At 54.4% G+C, this 18192-nt stretch overlaps 1 protein-coding gene and 1 long non-coding RNA gene across 4 annotated transcripts; one reads left to right on the top strand and one right to left on the bottom strand.

The window, feature by feature from the left end:
- Window positions 1-415: 415 nt before the first annotated feature.
- On the top strand, window positions 416-3726 carry PRDX5 (peroxiredoxin 5). Its single transcript, NM_214144.1, is given in 6 exon segments — window positions 416-601; window positions 1762-1896; window positions 2952-3083; window positions 3157-3195; window positions 3325-3386; window positions 3495-3726. Coding segments are annotated over 6 exon segments (489 nt in total). The 5' UTR covers window positions 416-586; the 3' UTR covers window positions 3601-3726.
- Window positions 3727-4819: 1093 nt separating this feature from the next.
- Window positions 4820-18170, bottom strand: LOC110259241 (uncharacterized). 3 transcript variants are annotated; one of them, XR_014836871.1, is made up of 4 exons: window positions 17994-18126; window positions 14704-14807; window positions 10175-10467; window positions 4820-4956 (listed from the first exon to the last, which is right to left on the bottom strand). It is a non-coding gene; the product is annotated as an uncharacterized LOC110259241 (long non-coding RNA). The 3 variants fall into 3 exon arrangements; XR_002341448.2 differs by lacking the exon at window positions 4820-4956 and having other exon boundaries at window positions 8854-10467; window positions 17998-18170; XR_002341447.2 differs by lacking the exon at window positions 4820-4956 and having other exon boundaries at window positions 9914-10467.
- Between the last annotated feature and the right edge of the window lie 22 nt (window positions 18171-18192).

Here is an 18192-nt window from a genome sequence, read left to right as displayed (position 1 = left end):
TGCAAAATAAAAATGTTTTACTCGCATACAGGCGCCTGACACCACCGTTTCTCTCCCCTCGCCACCTCGTCCTCGCTTTCGGTGAAGGAACGGAAATACCGCCCCAATTTGTAACTTCTGCCCATCAGAACAGGCACCCTATCCTTGAAGGAAAATAAGCTGCGGGGCAGCGGAAGGCTCCGCCTACAGGAAGGTGCGCCATTGATCCCGTCCCTACATCAAATCCGCCAAGATCGCCGAAAGTTCCGCCCCTGCGCGCGCCGCCCGCGCCTGCGCAGTGGCGGCGCCTCGCCGGCCACCTGGGGCGTCCAAGCCCCGCCCCTTGCCCCGCCTTTCGCAGGGTTACGTAGCCCGTTGGGCAGGCCTCCGACTCAGCCTCTAGGTGGGGGTGGAGCCGTTGGGGCTTCCAGGCTCCGCAGGCTGTTGGTGCGGCTGCGCCTTCTACGCAGCCCGGCAGGTTTGGTGGGCTCCCGGGCGACTGCCGTTGAGTGTGCAGCAGTGGCAGCGGCGGGAGCCGAGGGTGCCTGGAAGGAGACCTCGAGTGGACGCTTGGCAGGGTCCGAGATTTGAGAAGCGCGGTGTAGCCATGGCCCCGATCAAGGTGACTGCTGGACCAGCCAGTCCTGACCCCCGACCCATCTTCGTCCTCCCCACCTCCCCCGCCTGTTTCTCCAAGGCCCTTCGTCCCCCTTGTCTCGGAGAGAGACACCCTCTTTCTTGCTCTCCGGCCCCAACCCGCCGCCCTAGAGGTACCTCACGCCTGTCTGTCCCTCTCATCTCTTCAACAGAACCCTGTGGCTGCAACATTTTCGCCAGTTTTACCGGCCTCGGGTCCCTACCCCCCATCACCTGGGACAGTCCCCATGGTCCAGGGCCTTCCCCTCGTCTTCCGTTCCCCGTTCACTCCATGGGTCTCCACCAGTTTCAGGAGATTGAGTATGGCTTCCCCCACCATATGGAACCATCTCCTTTGCCCTTTCCAGCCCCCATAGGTGCCCTCCCCTATACCCTCCCTCTGGCTCTGTCGTGCTGTTGGATATCCCACTCTTCTGCCAAGTTTAATCTCCTGGGACCATTCCCAGCTCCTTGGGACTCCCCCTGCCCCACCGTCTTCTGAGACCCCCTCCTCCTTTTGCTTCATCCTCCAGCTAACTGCTGCGTTTCTCCGAGGCTCTCCCCTCACCCCCGAATCTCCTCCGGTTTGTCTACCTCCTCTGGCCCCATGAATCCCACACACACTCCCAGGTCCACTGATTCTTCCCCCCTTCCAGAGATTCCTTTGCTCATTCTCTACCTTCTGGTTATAGGGACCTGCATCCCTCCTCCCAAACCCTCCCACCTTCTTCTGCTGTCCTACCTTTTTCTCTTCTTGGGGTGGGACCTTCAGACATGGCCAGTGTCCCTTCCCTCTGGGTCCCTTAGGGCCTCTTCCTCCTGCCCATTTATCCCACTCCTTTCCTGTAAGTTCGCTTGTTTACTCAACCTCTTGCGACACCCAGGGGGGTCTTCTCCCACTTCTTCTGTTGTCACCAACTGGCCCTTAAGAGGAATCGGGCCACCTTGAAACCTGAAGGGTGTGGGATAACCAGGTGGCGGCTGGGGAGGCATCTCTGAAGCTCTGACAGGGTTGGACTTTGCCGCTGGGTGTCTTCCCCTGACTGGGCAGGGCTACTAGGCCCTCTGTGCTGCCCCCCCGCCCCCACCACCGTGCCCTTGGCCTCCCTCGCACCCACCCCCTTACCTGGCTGTCATTGCCTCTAGGTGGGAGATGCCATCCCATCGGTGGTGGTGTTTGAAGGGGAGCCTGAGAAAAAGGTGAACCTGGCAGAGCTGTTCAAGGGCAAGAAGGGGGTGCTGTTTGGAGTCCCTGGGGCCTTTACTCCTGGCTGTTCCAAGGTGAGACTCCCCCTTCTGGGGCTCAGACCTGGTGTATGTGGAGGTTGTTCACTAACCTCCATGTAGTCCCGGGGCAGCTTGTATCCAGAGGGTGTAGATGATGCGGTAGTTAAGAGAGCATACGAGGTTTTTATTTTATTTTATTTTATTTTATTTTATTTTATTTTATTTTATTTTATTTTTTGTCTTTTGTTTTTTGTCCTTTGAGGGCCCCACCAGCAGCATATGGAGGTTCCCGGGCTAGGGGTCTAGTTGGAGCTGTAGCCGATGGCCTATACCACAGCCACGGCAACGCCAGATCCAAGCTGTGTCTGCGACCTATACCACAGCTCACGGCAACACTGGATGCTTAACCCACTGAGCAAGGCCAGGGGATCGAACCCGCAACCTCATGGTTCCTAGTCAGATTCATTAACCACTGAGCCACGACGGGAACTCCTATTTTATTTTTATTTTTTTGTCTTTTGTCTTTCGGGGGCCTCACCCATGGCATATGGAGGTTCCCAGGCTAGGGGTCTAATTGGAGCTCTAGCTGCCGGCCTACGCCACAGCCACAGCAATGCCAGATCTGAGCTGTGTCTGTGACCTACACCACAGCTCACGGCAACACTGGATCCTTAACCCCTGAGCAAGGCCGGGAATTGAACCCACAACCTCATGGTTCCTAGTTGGATTTGTTTCCGCTGTGCCACAGTGGGAACTCCGAGAGCATATGAGGTTTTTAAAAAATAAGTTGGGGCTGTGAACCGGTATCAGGAATGTAGGGGAAAAGGGTGATGCATTGAAATCCAGCACCTCTCATTGATCTTACTGGGTGACAGGCACTCTGGAAGGGACTTGGGTCTTGGGTAAATGAGACTTAGCCCATGGGAGGGAGGTTTGCGATCCTGGCCAAGGAATGCTCAAGTTTGGATCTGAGCTTCCTAGTGGCCAAGACAAAAAAGAAAGTGTGGCTTACACAGTTCTCCTTGTCTGATCAAAGCTGTTGAGAGAGGAAAGTTGAGAGGGTCTGGAGATGAGTTATCCCTCTGCTGACCCATTTTTCCCTTCCCCAGACCCACCTTCCAGGGTTTGTGGAGCAGGCCGAAGCACTGAAGGCCAAGGGGATCCAAGTGGTGGCATGTCTGAGTGTTAATGACGTCTTTGTCACTGAAATGTGGGGACGAGCCCACAACACGGAAGGCAAGGTGAGTTGTGGGTCCTGCAGGGGATCAGGGGCCAAGTGGGAGATTTTTCTCATGACCTTTACGTTCTCCTTAGGTTCGGCTCCTGGCTGACCCCACTGGGGCCTTTGGGAAGGTGAGTGCGCCGTGTCCCCGGCCCCTCAGCCTCCATCTTGGAAGCAAGGACTTGGAGGGATGTGGCCAATGTAGGGAGCAGCCAAGGGGGTTCAGGGGTCCCTGACCTCTCCTCCGCCTCTCCTTTCAGGAGACAGATTTATTACTAGATGATTCCTTGGTGTCTCTCTTTGGGAATCGACGGCTCAAGAGGTAAAAATAAGAGGGTCCCCCGTGGGATGCCCCTGCCACCCCGCCCATGTCCCTTCCCAGCCCCCAGGCCCAGGTTGCTGCACCTGGCCCAGCCTTTCTTTCTGGCAGGTTCTCCATGGTGATCGAGGATGGCATAGTGAAGTCCCTGAATGTGGAGCCAGATGGCACAGGCCTCACCTGCAGCCTGGCCCCCAACATCATCTCACAGCTCTGAGGCCTTGAGCCCAGATATATTTCTTCTCCCCTTTTCACGTGCCCAGCTGTGGGGAGCGGGCCCCGGGCTCACCTCAGTCGGAACCTTGGCCAGATTTCTGCAATAAACTCTTCTGGTTCGTGTCTGTCACCTTGATTTTGAATCGCTGCTTTGCCCAGGGCCAGGCTTCCTGCCAGTCAGGCTGCGAGGGTAGTGGGCAGGGGCTGGAAGAGGAGCTAATAGCAGGCCCTGATCAATAGGTAGTCAGGGAAAGCCTCTCGGAGGAGGGGTTTTAAAGCACCCAAGGCATCCCTGACCTGGGCCAAACCTCAGCCCCACCCTTGTTTCAGACTCTGCCGAACCTCTCTGGGTGCACCCATGTCCCCTGATGGTACCCCCGGGCACCATCTGATGGGCAGAAAGGGCTGCACGATGGAGGCTGTGTTGGTTCTGCCTGGGTGGAGGGGTCCCTGCCTCTGGTCCCTGAGAAGCCATGACAGCACTCAGTGATTTTTAGATGAGCTCCACGGAAGGCAGATGCTTGAGGTGTGGTAAAATCCTCAACGTGATCCACGATCCTGTGGGCTGTGAACCGCCTCTGCCCTGTTACAGCACAGAGAGGGTTGGTACGTAGGCCCTGCTCATTCAGCCACTGAGAGGAGTTCCCATGTGGAGGTTCCCAGGCTAGGGGTCTAATCGGAGCTGTAGCTGCCGGCCTACACCACAGCCACAGCAACGTGGGATCTGAGCCACGTCTGCAACCTACACCACTGCTCACGGCATCGCTGGATCCTTAACCCACTGAGCAAAGCCAGGGATCGAACCTGCAACCTCCTAGTTCCTAGTCAGATTTGTTAACCACTGAGCTACAATTTGAGCCAATCCATTGGCCTCCAGAAGCTTTAGTCACGAGAGGTGCTGCCCTGCCTGCACTGCACTCAGAGGTGCCGGGGAAGGTCAAGGAGAGGCCTCTTGGCAGACACAGCCCTTGAGATACTGGTGCTCGTGGCCTAGGAAAAAATGTGATCCCAGATACAGAGGGTGGAGTGGCCTCAAGGTGCTATAACAAGGGATTGGCTGAGTGGGAGGATCCCGGGAGGGCAGGGGTCCTTTCAAGCCTGGGAGCTGCTTATCTTTGACCCTGTGGGTCCCTGAGGTCGGGGAGTGGTATCTGGAGGACAGTGACAGGTCAGATTCATACCTGGGCTCCTGTGTGCTGGGTGAGCGGAGGCGGGGAGAGGCCTGGTGCCATCTGGCTCCACATTCAGGCCCAGGGAAGGCTGGATGACCGAGTGGTGTCCAGGAGGTGGGGGCTGAGACGGGGGCCCTGGTGGGTGTCGGCCGGAAGGGCGAGTCCAGGGCCAGTGGGCTGGAGGCCTAAGGGGTGAATGGTTGAGGTGGTGTCCAGCCTCCCTGCAGGGTGGCCGCTGCCCAGCCTGCCTGAGACGGCCTGCCCACTGGCCTTTGTCCCTTTAGTTCTCTCCCACCCCCTGCCACCCCTCAGAGGTCCTGGGCTGGGGCAGGGCAGGGGGCTGACCACCCCTCCAGCTTCCCAAGCCCGGAGTCATGGTGCTGTCCTGGACCTGAAGGCAGGAAGGCTCTTCCTTTCCCGGACACCATCTCTCAATCCTCTCATCATAAAATGAGGCAATTGAGTGGGGATGCCACTGTGGCGCAGTGGGTTAATGATCCAGCCTGTCTCTGTGAAGGCCCCAGTTCGACCCCCGGCCCGGCATCGTGGGTTAAGGATCTGGTGTTGCTGGAGCTGTGGCATAGGTTGCAAATGCAGCTTGCTTTCCATCCCTGGCCTGGGGATGGCGGAAAAAAGGGGGAAAAGATGAGGCAACTGAGGTGTATGTAGTTTCCTTCTTCGTCACTGCATGCATACGGGTGAGCGGTCTTGTGCCCCCTGGGAGCCCCATCCTCTCACCTGGGGAGCATCCTGGGCCTCACCTCTGTTAGTGTAGGTGGCAGGTCCTAGGGCCCCTCGGGCTGGCACCCTTATTCCTCTTCCCAGCAGAACTTGGGCCACCCTGGCAGCCCCTCACCACCAGGGCAAGCCCAGCCTCCATCTTTTTTTTTTTTTTTTTTTGGTCTTTTTGCTATTTCTTGGGCCGCTCCCGCGGCATATGGAGGTTCCCAGGCTAGGGGTCAAATTGGAGCTGTAGCCTCTGGCCTACGCCAGAGCCACAGCAACACAGGATCCGAGCCGCGTCTGCAACCTACACCACAGCTCATGGCAACGCCGGATCGTTAACCCACTGAGCAAGGGCAGGGACCGAACCCGCAACCTCATGGTTCCTAGTCAGATTCGTTAACCACTGTGCCACGACGGGAACTCCCTCCATCTTTTTTTTTTTTTTTTTTTTTTTTTTTTTTTAAGGCCGCATGTGTGGCACACCGAGGTTCCCAGGCTAGGGGTTGAGTCAGAGCTGCAGCCGCAGGCCACAGCCACGGCTGTGGCAACACTGGATCCGAGCCATGTCTGTGACCTACACCACAGTTCACGGCAACGCCGGATCCTTAACCCGCTGAGCGAGGCCGGGGATGGAAGCCCCATCCTCATGGATACTAGTCAGTTTTTGTTATCTCTCGGCCACAACAGGAACTCTCCCAGCCTCCATCTCAGTGCCACTCAGCTGCCTCTGTTTCCCCCACTCCTGGCCTCTCATCTGGGCTGGCTGAGGTCCAGTGAGGCCCGAGAGGAGGTGTCCCCTCCAAGATCCTCTTGCCGCTGGCTGGGCCTTTAGGGCAGGATGAATGGGCTTCCAGGGCTGGGGTGGTCTCTTTGGACAGCATGATGGGAGTTGGGTGTGGGCGGAAGTGGGCCTTTGGCCTCAGGGGCCCGGCTGCTCCCCACGTGGCTCAGCCTGCTGGGCCAGGGGTGTCTCGTGAGCTGCTCCAGGTGCTGGATGGCCTGAGATCAACCATCGCGTGACGAGAGAATCCGGCAGAGCCTCGTCTCCAGGAGGGGTAGGTCAGGCCACAGTGACCTGGACCTAAAAAGCCAAAAAAAAAAAAAAAAAAAAAAAAAAAAGCCAACGATTTTTCTCAGTACCTGCGGTTCTGAGCCTTTTCTGGGTTAGAAATTTTTTTGAAGGGTTGCTGAGAGCCATGCTCTCTTCCTTAGAAATATGTCTTTGAACATGTGTGCCCACACGGACTGCTACATGCTCTTTAAAAGTGCCCTGGGAGTTCCCGTCGTGGCGCAGTGGTTAACGAATCCGACTAGGAACCATGAGGTTGCGGGTTCGGTCCCTGCCCTTGCTCAGTGGGTTAAGGATCCGGCGTTGCCGTGAGCTGTGGTGTAGGTTGCAGACGCGGTTCGGATCCCGTGTTGCTGTGGCTCTGGCGTAGGCCGGTGGCTACAGCTCCGATTCGACCCCTAGCCTGGGAACCTCCATATGCCGCGGGAGCGGCCCAAGAACCAAGAGATAGCAACAACAACAACAACAACAAAAAGACAAAAGACAAAAAAAAAAAAAAAGTGCCCTGAAGTCTTTCCAGAAATGCCGGTTGCACCCCCTCCTCCACCTGGGAGGCATCCTAGCCGAGTGGGATGATCTGCTACCAAGAACCCGGGGCCCTTGGGCAGCAGGCTAGTTAATCTCCCCTGATCCCGCTTCTGTCATCTTTAGTGTGGGAACGACCTGGCCCTCCTCACTGGGTCCTCTGGGAAACAAATGAGACAGCATTTGGCACAGTGCCCCGCACACAGTAAGCGCCTAATACACAGACGTATAAAGAGGGTGTTCTCGCATGGTGCAGCTGGTTAAGGATCAGGACTTGTCACTGCAGCGGCTTGGGTGGCTGCTGTGGCATGGCTTCAGTCTCTGGCCCAGGAACTTCCAGGTGGCACCGGCGTTTACAAAAAATGATTGTAAAAAGAAAGAGAACCCCTGTTCACCACTATGCAGCCTGCATGCTGGTAGGGAAGGAGCTAAGAGGAGAAAGGCCAAAGCCCTGGCCTGTTCTTGGTGATTCCTGTTCTGTGCTTCTCTGGGCCTCACTTTCCCCATCAATATAATGGGGCTAGTGATGCTTTTATTGTCTAATGCCTTGAGGGCCCAGGATTCTTCTTGTGCTGTCTGGTGCCTGGAAGTCTCACCTTAAGGAGCTAGAAGGACAGCTCCAGGGTGATTTCTTATCATCCTCTAGAAAATGGGCTTCAATAAGAAACCTGAGCTTCCGAGAGCAAGGGAGAGTTTCTGGCCCAGACTAGGCTCGGGCTGCAGCCATGCAGGCGCCGTGATGGGAGGTCTATTGGCCCCAAGAGAACACACCCTGCTGGCCTTGGTTGGGGTTTGATTACACAGGCATCAAGGAGTGACAGTGTGACAGTGGAGAGAGAGTGTGCGTGTGCGTGCATGTACAGGTGTGCTTGTGTAACTTCTAGAGAAGTTTGGGTAACATCTGTGTGAATTACAGATTCTTGGTGTTAATAAACCTGCATTTTTTTCTTCTTCTCTTTTTTGGCTGCTCTGCAGCACATGGAGTTCCCAGGCTAGGGATTAGTTCTAAGCCTCCATTGTGACCTGGTGGGTCCACTCTGCCAGGCTGGGGATTAACGCTGCTCCAGAGACGCCACCCATCCCGTTTGGCCACAGCGGGAGCTCCTAAACATGCATATCAATCCGCTGTGTTATTAATATTTGTATCAACTCTCCCAGCTTGAGCTGGGAATCATATTTTTTGGACTTAACACAGGTGACGTGCCCTGCTTAGGGTGGGGAACATAGGAAATAGGTAACGTGTGTCTTGGGAAGGAGTAAAGGAGTGACGGGAGGGAGAGAGAAAGCTGTCTTCTCTCCAGCTTCTTCAATATTTGTTTCCATTGTTTCAGCATGAACTTGACCGTAGTGCTTCTGAGTTAGAATTTGACTTGTTAGGAGGTCCTGCCCGTGGTGCAGTGGAAATGAATCCGACTAGGAACCATGAGGTTGCAGGTTCGATCCCTGGCCTTGCTCAGTGGGTTAAGGATCTGGTGTTGCCATGAGCTATGGTATAGGTTGCAGATGTAGCTCGGATCTGACGTTGCTGTGGCTGTGGCTGTGGCTGGCAGCTGTCGTTCTGATTTGACCCCTAGGCTGGGAACCTCCATATGCCACGGGTGTGGCCCTAAAAAGACAAAAAGACAAAAAAAAAAAAAAAAAAAGACTTTGACTTTCTTGAGAGTGATGTAAATACCAGTGACTTAACATAGAGGCTTAGTTCACAGATGTGCAGTAAGGAAGACTGATAACCTAGGGCTAGTATGGCAGCTCCATGATTATCTTTTTATTTTTATTTTTACTTATGTATTTATTTTTTATAGCTGCATCTGGGCATAGGGAAGTTCCCAGGCTAGGGCTTCAATCAGAGCTGTAGCTGCTGGCCAAAGCCACAGCAATACCAGTTCAGAGCCACATCTGTGACCTACCCCACGGCTTGCAGCAACACCCGATCCTTAACCCACTGAATGAGGCCAGGGATCAAACCTGCATCCTCATGGAGACGATGTCAGGTTCTTAACCTGCTGAGCCACAACAGGAACTCCAACAACCCACGTTCCTTTTATCTTGCCATTCTGCCATTTTAAAACAAGTGACTTCTACCTCATAATCCAATGTGGCTGCTGGAGTTCCAGCCATCACAGTCAAAGTCCAGCCAGCAGGAAGGAGGAAATAGGGAACAGGAGATAAAAGGCCCCTAACAGCTGGCTCTTAAGAAGGTTTTCCAGAAGCTTCCATGTATCATTTTTACTTAAATTTCATTGACCAGAACTTAGTCACCTGGTCATAATAGCTGTAAGAGAGGCTGGGAAATATTGACTTTATTCCAGGCTGCCATGTGTCTAACTAAAAAGTCAGGGATTCTGATACCGGGTAGACGACAAGCAATGTGGGCCACGTGAGGGGACTGCCTCTGAGGAGAGGAAACTTTGAGACTCCATGGCCTACCAAAAGACAGTGTCACTCCCCTGCTGTTCCCTTCAGCCTTGCAGGGCACATACAAAGCTGTCCTGGCTCCTTGTGTGGTGGCCTCATATCCCCCAGCTCTGCCCCTGCAGTTTTGGTCTTCACGTCCTTCCTTAGTGGGCAGGTCCTCCAAACTCCTGCCTCCTCAGCATCTCCCAGCAGGTTCACTGCCTGGGACACCCCTCCCTTCCCTACCCCTGCCCAAGTGTCTCTAACCTTCCAGGCTCTGACACCCATCCTGTTGCCCAAGGACAACAGCCTCTTTATTCCTGGTTCCTGCTCTGAACAGGTCCACGTGGGCCACACCTTCAGCTTCATCTAATATGGTTTTTGTTTGTTCGTTTGTTTGTTTTTAGGGCATATGGAAGTTCCCAGGCTAGGGCCTACTCCACAGCCATAGCAATGCCCGATCTGAGCTATGTTTACAACCTACACCACAGCTCACGGCAACGCTGGATCCTTAACCTACTGAGGGAGGCCAGGGATCGAACCCGCCACCTCATGGCTCCTAGTCAGTTTGGTTTCCGCTGAGCCATGACGGGAACTCCCAAAGATGGATTTTTAATCTCAGTGACCTCTCCTAAGATGAAGCTGCCTGTCCCTTCTGAGCATTGCATCGTGTGTGTGCAGGTCCTCACCTAGTTATTCAAGCACACTCGGACGTTCAGGGGTTCCGCTTGCTCCCAGGACCCCCACGGTCACATCAGTATCTGGTATCCAGCGGCTGTTTGCTGAGAGTCATCTCTGTGGCTCCGGGGACACAGCGGTGGAGATGGAGGCACGGGTCCTGCGGGGGCCACTGCAGGCTGCAGCTCCAGGCCCAGCAAGCACGGGTTCTCCGGCACTGGGCAAGGCCAGCACAGCTCTGGTTCCCACCTCAATGCACTCACAGTCTAGTGGGGGCGCCAGACTCCAGATCAGTGTGGTGAGGCTGTGAGTGAGAAGCACAGGTTGGGTCTTTGGGGTATTACGGAAGGACCCACTCACTATCCCACCCTCCCCTGGGAGGGGGGGTACAGGGAGGGAGAAAAGGACTTCCAGCTGCAGCCAAGAAAGGAAGAGGTGACAGCCAGGTGAACAGAGTTGGAAAGGGTGTTCCAGGTGGCGGAACAGCCTGTGCGAAGGCCTAAAGGTGAAGCTGATGAGAGAGTGCCGGCCGAGGGTTAGGGCAGAGCAGGGACTTTGGCCACAAGCCACAGCACAGCTGGGTCCTCCTGGTGGACATCTGGGTGCCTCTAGGATTTGTCCAGTGGCAGCTGCAGACACATTCCTATTTATTCTGTTTTTTTTTTTTTTTAAATTTTGGGTGGGGGGGGCAGTTTAGGTCCACACCTGCGGCATATGGAGGTTCCCAGGCTAGGGGTTGAATCGGAGCTACAGCTGCAGGCCTACGCCACAGCCACAGCAATGCCAGATCTGAGCTGCATCTGCGACCTACACCACAGCTCACGGCAACACCCGATCCTTAACCCACTGAGCGAGGCCAGCGATCGAACCCTCGTCTTCATGGATCCTAGTTGGGTTCGTTACCACGGAGCCACAAAGGGAACTCCTCACATTCCTATTTTTGTTTCCTCTTGGGCTTCTTCCTCAGAGTGAGTTTCAAATGCCAGAAGTGCTGGGACAAAAGGTGCTGGCGATTTTACAGGTGTCTGGAAACCCGAGGTTGTTTTAGGGCCTGTTGGGGATGTTTGCATGTGCTTCTGTCCCGCACAGTGTGCCAACCTGAGTTTTACTTTCTCGATTTATTTGTTCCTCACTTAATGGATATTTAATGGTACCTTGGAGCTGTCTTTGATGTGTGTGTCTTTTATTATGAGGGAGGCTGGCAACCTCAGGGCACTGGGCCTCCCTGTGCTTGTTAACTGGGCTCTGGGCTTCAGCCTTGCCCTCCCTCCAGGCAGCAACAAGGCTGAGACCATGCAGCTCTCAGAGCAGGATTCGGGTTTACCCTCCTCACCCCATGCCCCTCCGAGCCTCCCTTTCTTTCTCTCTGAAATAGGAATGCATTTGTTCAAAAACATTAATTCAGGATTTCCCATCGTGGCTTAGAGGAAATGAATCCGACTAGGAACCATGAAGTTGTGGGTTCGATCCCTGGCCTCGCTCAGTGGGTTAAGGATCAGGCGTTGCCATGAGCTGTGGTGTAGGTCACAGATGCTGCTCAGATCCTGTGTTACTGTGGCTATGGCATAGGCTGGCAGCTGTAGCTCTGATTTGACCCCTAGCCTGGGAACCTCCGTATGCCACAGGTGTGGCCTTAAAAGGCAAAAAAAAAAAAAAAAAAAAAAAAAAAACCACCCAAAAACCCCATTATTTCAGCTGCCTTCAGTGTTGTGGCTCCAGCACTTCATAGCTGTGTGGCTTTAAGCAAGTGACTTACCCTCTCTGTGTTCAGTTTCTTCATTATAAAAGGGGGATGGTAATGATAGGACCTGTATTTTACGGCTTTGGAGGGGATTGAGTGATTAATGCAGGTGAAGGACAGAGCTGGTGTGGGCAAGCAGTCAGCATACTCAGGCACGCTCCTGGTTTGTGCAGCCCGGGCTGCAGCCCTGGCCAACCCTACACGGAGCTTCCACTCTAGCGGGGAGCAGATGAAGCAAACAAGGGACGATGCAGAGCGGAATAAGACTGAGGGGAGGGGTCCCCATTGTGGCGCAGTGTAAATTAATCTGACTAGGAACCATGAGGTTGAGGGTTTGATCCCTGATCTCACTCAGCGGGTTAAGGATCTGGCGTTGCCATGAGCTGTGGAGTAGGTGGCAGACACCTCTCGGATCCTGCGTTGCTGTGGCTCTGGTGCAGGCCAGCAGCAACAGATCTGATTAGACCCCTAGCCTGGGAACTTCCATATGCTGCAGGTGTGGCCTTAACAAGACAAAAACAGTGAGGAGAGGGTTGGAGAGAGTGTTCCAGGTTGGGGAATAGCAGCTGCACAGGTGCTGAGGGTGGGAGAGAGACTGAGGACGCTGGGGGGTACAGCTGTGGAGGTGGGGGAGTAGGGTCAGGCTGGCCCCTGTGGGGCTTGGGAGGTCATGGTGAGAAGCTGGAACTTAATTCAAAGTACAAGGGGAGTGGGAGTTCTCTGGTGGTCTAGTGGTTAGGACCCGGCGCTTTCACCGCTGTGGCCTGGTTCAATCCCTGGCCTGGGAACTTCAATCTCCATCAAGCCGCTGCATGTTGTGGCCCAAAAACTTTTTTCTTTTTAGGGCCACACCTGCAGCATATGGAAGTTCCCAGGCCAGGAGTTGAATTGGAGCTGCAGCTGTCAGCCTAACAGCCACAGCAACACAGGGTCTCAGACTTGCATAAGCTGAGGCTGCGCAGCTGTAGCTCCGATTCGACTCCTAGCCTGGGAACTTCCATATGCCTTGGGCGCGGCCCTAAAAGGCAAAAAAAAAAAAAAAAAAAAAAAAAAAAAGAAGAAGAAAAAGGAAAAGAAAAAGAACAAGATTTGTATCTATAAGGAGTGCAGGTTCGATCCCTGGCCTCGCTCAGTGGGTTAAGGATCTGGCGTTGCCGTGAGCTGTGGTGTAGGTCGCAGGTCCGGCTTGGATCCCAGGTTGCTGGGGCTGTGGTGTAGGCTGGCAGCTGCAGCTCCAATTCGATCCCTAGCCTGGGAACTTCCATACACTGCAGGTGAGGCCCTAAAAATAAATAAATAAGAACCAAGCAGACAAAAAAGTGCATGGGAGAGCCATTGGAGGAGTTTAAGCAGGCAAGGGTCATGAGTCAGTATTTCCCAATGATTCCTTGGGCACTGGGTAGAGGCCCTCAGGAGAAGGATTGGTGCCTGGTGCCAGGCATGGTGAGAGGCTGGGGGTAGGGCAGGGCTCCCAGGAGCATGGGAGTGCCCTGGGGAGCACAGGAAGGGAGAGCTGGCTGAGCTAGAGGGGGCTGGGCTGCACCAGGCCCTCTTCAGGGCTGGAGCCCAGACCTTGTAGACATACCTTGAGTCCCTGGGCACCTGGCCTGGCACTTGGCAGATGGCCCTGGGCCCCACACTCCCTGGCTCTGGCTTCTCAGTGCCTCCTCCACCTGGGCAGCTTGTTTGGGCCCCTGGCATTTCTGCTCTTGTGCAACTCTGGCTGGTTCCACCCCCAAAAGGTGGGTGGGACCCGGTGGGACACCCTCCCCCCACATTTTTCTACCTGGATGGAGAGGAGGGAGAGTTCCTCAGACCCAACGCCAGAGGGCCACGTGCTCCAAAGGCCATGGAGGCTGTTTTTTGATTTTTGTTCTCAAGCCTGGGGCCCTGAACCATCTGGTTAGAGAGCTGGGCCCCAGCCAAGCCGCTGGGGTGCTAGGCGGGGCACTGGGCCCCCTGCAGGCAGGGAGGGAGTGCTGCTCTCTGACTTGGCCCTGGTTGGTACTGGGCTCTGGCAGAACCTAGCTGCCACCTGCCCTGGCCTCCCTAGATTGTACTTTCTGGAGCCCCAGAGCCCTGCTGTCTCTGGCCTGGGCGTCAGACCAGGGCTACCCAGAGAATTCAAAACCAGAAGGGAACTGGAAGTCCTTCTTGCTCCTGCCCTGTGTGGGTGGCGAAGCTGAGTCCCGAGGAAGGAGGTTGCAGGGAGACAGTGGCAGGTGACAACATCGTCTGTTTGTCGGTCTTTCTCTCCTTGCCTGCCTCTTGGTTCCCCATATTGGCAGTAGTTGGCACCAACTCCCCTTAGAAACTGCCATAAAAAGGTATCTGAGAAGGGCAGTCATTATGGCACTGTGGTAGTAGCAAAAGATGCAGATGTTTTAAATCTTTGCCAACAAGAGACATTTGAGGGGATGAAAAGGTAGCATAGTGAAATATTATGTAGCCCTTAAAAAGGCCAAGGCCAGTGATCCTGAACTGAAATGGAGCAGATTGTGAAATGTATTTTGAAGTGTGGAGGGGTGTGTGTGTGTGTGTGTGTGTGTGTGTGTGTGTGGTTGCAACCACCTATTATAGACAGACTTGGGTAGCTACAGCTCCGGCAGTACACAGAAAATGCTAACGGAGCATTGGGGATTGGGGTTGAGAGTTATGAGATAGAGACTGGGTTTTTTTCTTTATATCTTCTTGACATTTGTTTTTTTTCTTTTCTGGCCACCTGGTGGCATATGGAGTTCCTGGGCCAAGGATCAGATCTGAGCTGCAGGTGAAGCAACACTGGATCCTTTAACTCACTGTGCCGGGCTGGGGATGAAACCTATGTCCTGGTGCTGCAGAGATGCTGCTGATCTCGTTGAGCCACAGTGGGAACTCCCTTCTTGATGTTTTTGCACATGCACCTGAAAAAAAAAATTTTTTTTTGACTGCGCCTGCGGCATTTGCAAGTTTCCGGGCCAGAGACTGAACCCACCCAACCCAAGCTGCTTCAGTGATGACACCGGATCCCCCGCTAGGCCACCAGGGAACTCCTCGAACATGTTTTTAAAGAAAAAATTTAGTCTAAGGATAGGGACCACTGCCAGCTTCTGATGAACCTCCTTAAATGGCTAATTGAGCCTCAAAATCCCAGGATCTCTGTGTCAGCTGATGCGGGAGCCCCTCCCCAGCTTCCTCCATCCTCCCGACCCCCCACCTGCCCTCCGCCTGACTCGGCTGAACTAAGTCATAGATCCAGCTTGAGAGACTGAGGTGCAGCCAGGCATGTCCCGAGTGACAATGTGAGAGCAATCAGCAAGAGCAATGTGGCAACACAGCCCATGTCTCTGAGGAGGCTCGAGGAAGGGTGTGACTTCAAGATGTTGAGCAAGGCAGGGGCTCTCGGCCACCAGGAGGCGAGGCCCCTGTCACCACGCTTGGCTAACATGGGGCAGGCGCGTGGGAGCACTTCCTGCCCTGGGATCCCTGGGGGACGGACACAAAGAGGCAGAAGATGCGCGGAGGGTCAAATCTGGATGAACTCAATATTACTAATGCTAAAGAGAACGACCACACCAGGGACCATTTAACGAACACTTAAGCTGGGTCCCAGCTCGTGGAATCCTCGCAACAACCCTCTGAGAGGGTTATCTGCATGTTCAGATGCATCTCGGGAGGCCTAAACAACCAGAGACGCTCTTCGGCTAACAACCCTGGCATGGTCTCCCGTTGCCTGGTCAGGCTACCACTTCAGAGCTGTGTGATTTGGGGTGTGCTCTTTTTTGTCTTTTTTTCTGCCTTTTCTAGGGCCACTCTCACAGCATATGGAGGTTCCCACACTAAGGGTTGAATTGGAGCTGTAGCTGCCGGCCTACACCACAGCCACAGCAACGCCGGATCCTTAACCCACTGAGCGAGGCCAGGGATCGAACCTTCAACCTCATGGTTCCTAGTCGGATTCGTTAACCACTGAGCCACGACGGGAACTCCTGGGCGTGCTCTTAATCTCTCTGAGTCTCAGCTTCCTCCTCTGTAAATTGGAGTGAATCCATGGTGCTTACTTCATAGCCTAGCCCACTGCAAATAAGTTAATTAGTGTAAAGTACTTGAACCGCGCTGGCTCATGGGAAGCCCGTGTTTGCACAACTGCCCCACGTTTCAGCAAATCTAAGATGTCAACGATTATAAAAGCTGCCACTAAAGAAAAAAGGAGTGTTGCCAGTTAATTATGTCCCAAGGCCCTTTCATCACTAGAATCTTTATTTTATACTTCCCGAAGGAGCTCTTTTTGACTTAGACATAGATTCTCATCATATATAATTCTGACGCACACATAAAAAGGAAAATAGAAGCAGAATACATTGTTTATGGTGTTACAGCTCATTCGCATTTGGAATCAGACAGAGGTTCGCTGTCTGCTTGCCCTACCACCTCCTCCTGTGAGGCGTCAAGAGTTCAGGAGAGCAGCTGTCCTCCCCAACAATTCATAAGACAACCCTAAACCCACCAGCAGCCATGGGAGTCCGAAGCCCGCTTTGCAGGCCTGCAGAGCCCCCTGACTCTGGGTTTCTGCTTTGGGAGCATTGCTGACAAGTCTGCTTTCTGCCGCCTGCCCCCATCCCCACCCCCACTCCCTTTCACCGGGGGGCTCCCACCATTGGGTCTTGGGGTTAAGAGTGCTCTGCTCTTTCCTCTGGGCTCCTCTTCCAAGCTGCTGATGCCCTTTCTGAAGGGTTTGATGCTTTTGAAGTGTGGGCACGTGCAAGCAATGACAGCAATGTCAGGACAGCTGCCAGCCAGCCAGCAATTCTGCCGTGCAACTTGACTTCAGAGATTTATCCATGTGAGAAATAAAGTGTCTGGGGAGGTCCCTGGTGGCTTAGTGGTTAAGGATCCAGCATCGTCACTGCTGTAGCTAGGGTTCGATCCCTGGCCTGGGAATTTCTGCATGCCATAGGCTGGGCCAAAAAAAAATAAAAGAATAATAATGAAAATAAAGTGGGAGTGAGTTTCTATTGTGGCTCAGTGGTAATGAGCCTGACTAGTATCCATGAGGACTTGGGTTTGATCCTTGGCCTAGATCAGTGGGTTAAGGATCTGGTATTACCATGAGCTGCGGTGTAGGTCGCAAATGTGGCTTGGGTCTGGCGTTGCTGTGGCTGTGGTGTAGGCCGGCAACTGTAGTTCCAATTTGACCCCTAGCCTGGGAACTTCCATATGCCGCAGGTGTGGCCCTCAACAAACAAACAAAAAACAAACAAACAACAAAAAAGTGGGAATCGATGAAACATGAATAATGTCTGGGCTTTACGCTGGCCGTGCTTCCAGCTGAGGCCTTGCACTATCTGTTGCAGCTGCTTGGATGTCCTTCCCTCTTCCCCGCTTTGCCCAGGTAACCCGGTCCTCCCGATCTCAGCTTCATGTCAGCCGCCCTCCCCCTGCCCTTCCTGATCATCCCCCTGCCGTCAAGCGCCCTCCCTGTCAATGCCTGTAGCACAGCTGCAGTGTTACATTGTGTGTGTGTGTGTGTGTGTGTGTGTGTGATTTGCATAGCTGCCTCCCCAGGGTACTGTGCACCCACGGGGGCAGGGACTGTGTGGCTTTTTACCGCATCTCAGTACCCAGCACGGCGGCCCACACGGAGCCTCATAGTGAGCTGCGGGGTGTCCTCCTGGCCTCCTGGTTTGTCCATGAGGCATGTCTCTGGTCTCTGCATCAAACTGCTTCCCTCAGAGGCTGGATTCCAACCCGCTTTTTTTACAGACAGGAAAGAGAGACCTGTGAGGTCCCTAGCCCCCAGGCCAGATGTCCTGTCTCTGTCCAGTGTATAGAGAATAAGGGGGGGGTAGCCCCTCTGGTGAGGGCTCAGAGGGGGTCTGCTGCGGGGGGTGGCATCTCCCAGCTTCACGGGTTGGGAGGGTGTTTGGGATAAGTTTGAGGAGCAACAGAGGGAGAGGGGAGCCGGGCAGATCAGAAGAGGCAGGTGTGGGCACCTAGACGCACCATGTGAGGCCTGGAGCCCCTGCAAAGGCCCTGAAATGTACAAGGCCGAAGTGGCCCTCGCGGGTTTCAAGTTGGGCAAAGGAGGCCCAGGGAGGGGAAGGACTCACCTACCCTTGTCCATGGAGCCAGGAGAGCCGTGGGCCTTGCTCCTGGGGAGCCCTGACCCCACTGCTAATCCCTGGGCCAGCACTGTCGGAGATGCTGGGAGGATGTGGAGTGGTGGGGGCGGAGGCAGGGTGGCGAAGCAGGAGCCTGGGGGTGCACGGCCTGCCAGCACCCGGAAGGAGGAAGCTAGCTGCACAGGGT

Source organism: Sus scrofa, chromosome 2 (genome assembly GCF_054392235.1).
Source record: "Sus scrofa isolate SSC_HxYL_T2T_F1_AM1 chromosome 2, Sscrofa_HxYL_maternal_Yorkshire_Landrace_v2.0, whole genome shotgun sequence".
Classification (NCBI taxonomy): domain Eukaryota; kingdom Metazoa; phylum Chordata; class Mammalia; order Artiodactyla; family Suidae; genus Sus; species Sus scrofa.
Note: the sequence above shows the minus strand (reverse complement) of the source record. Positions and strands in the feature narration are given on the sequence as shown.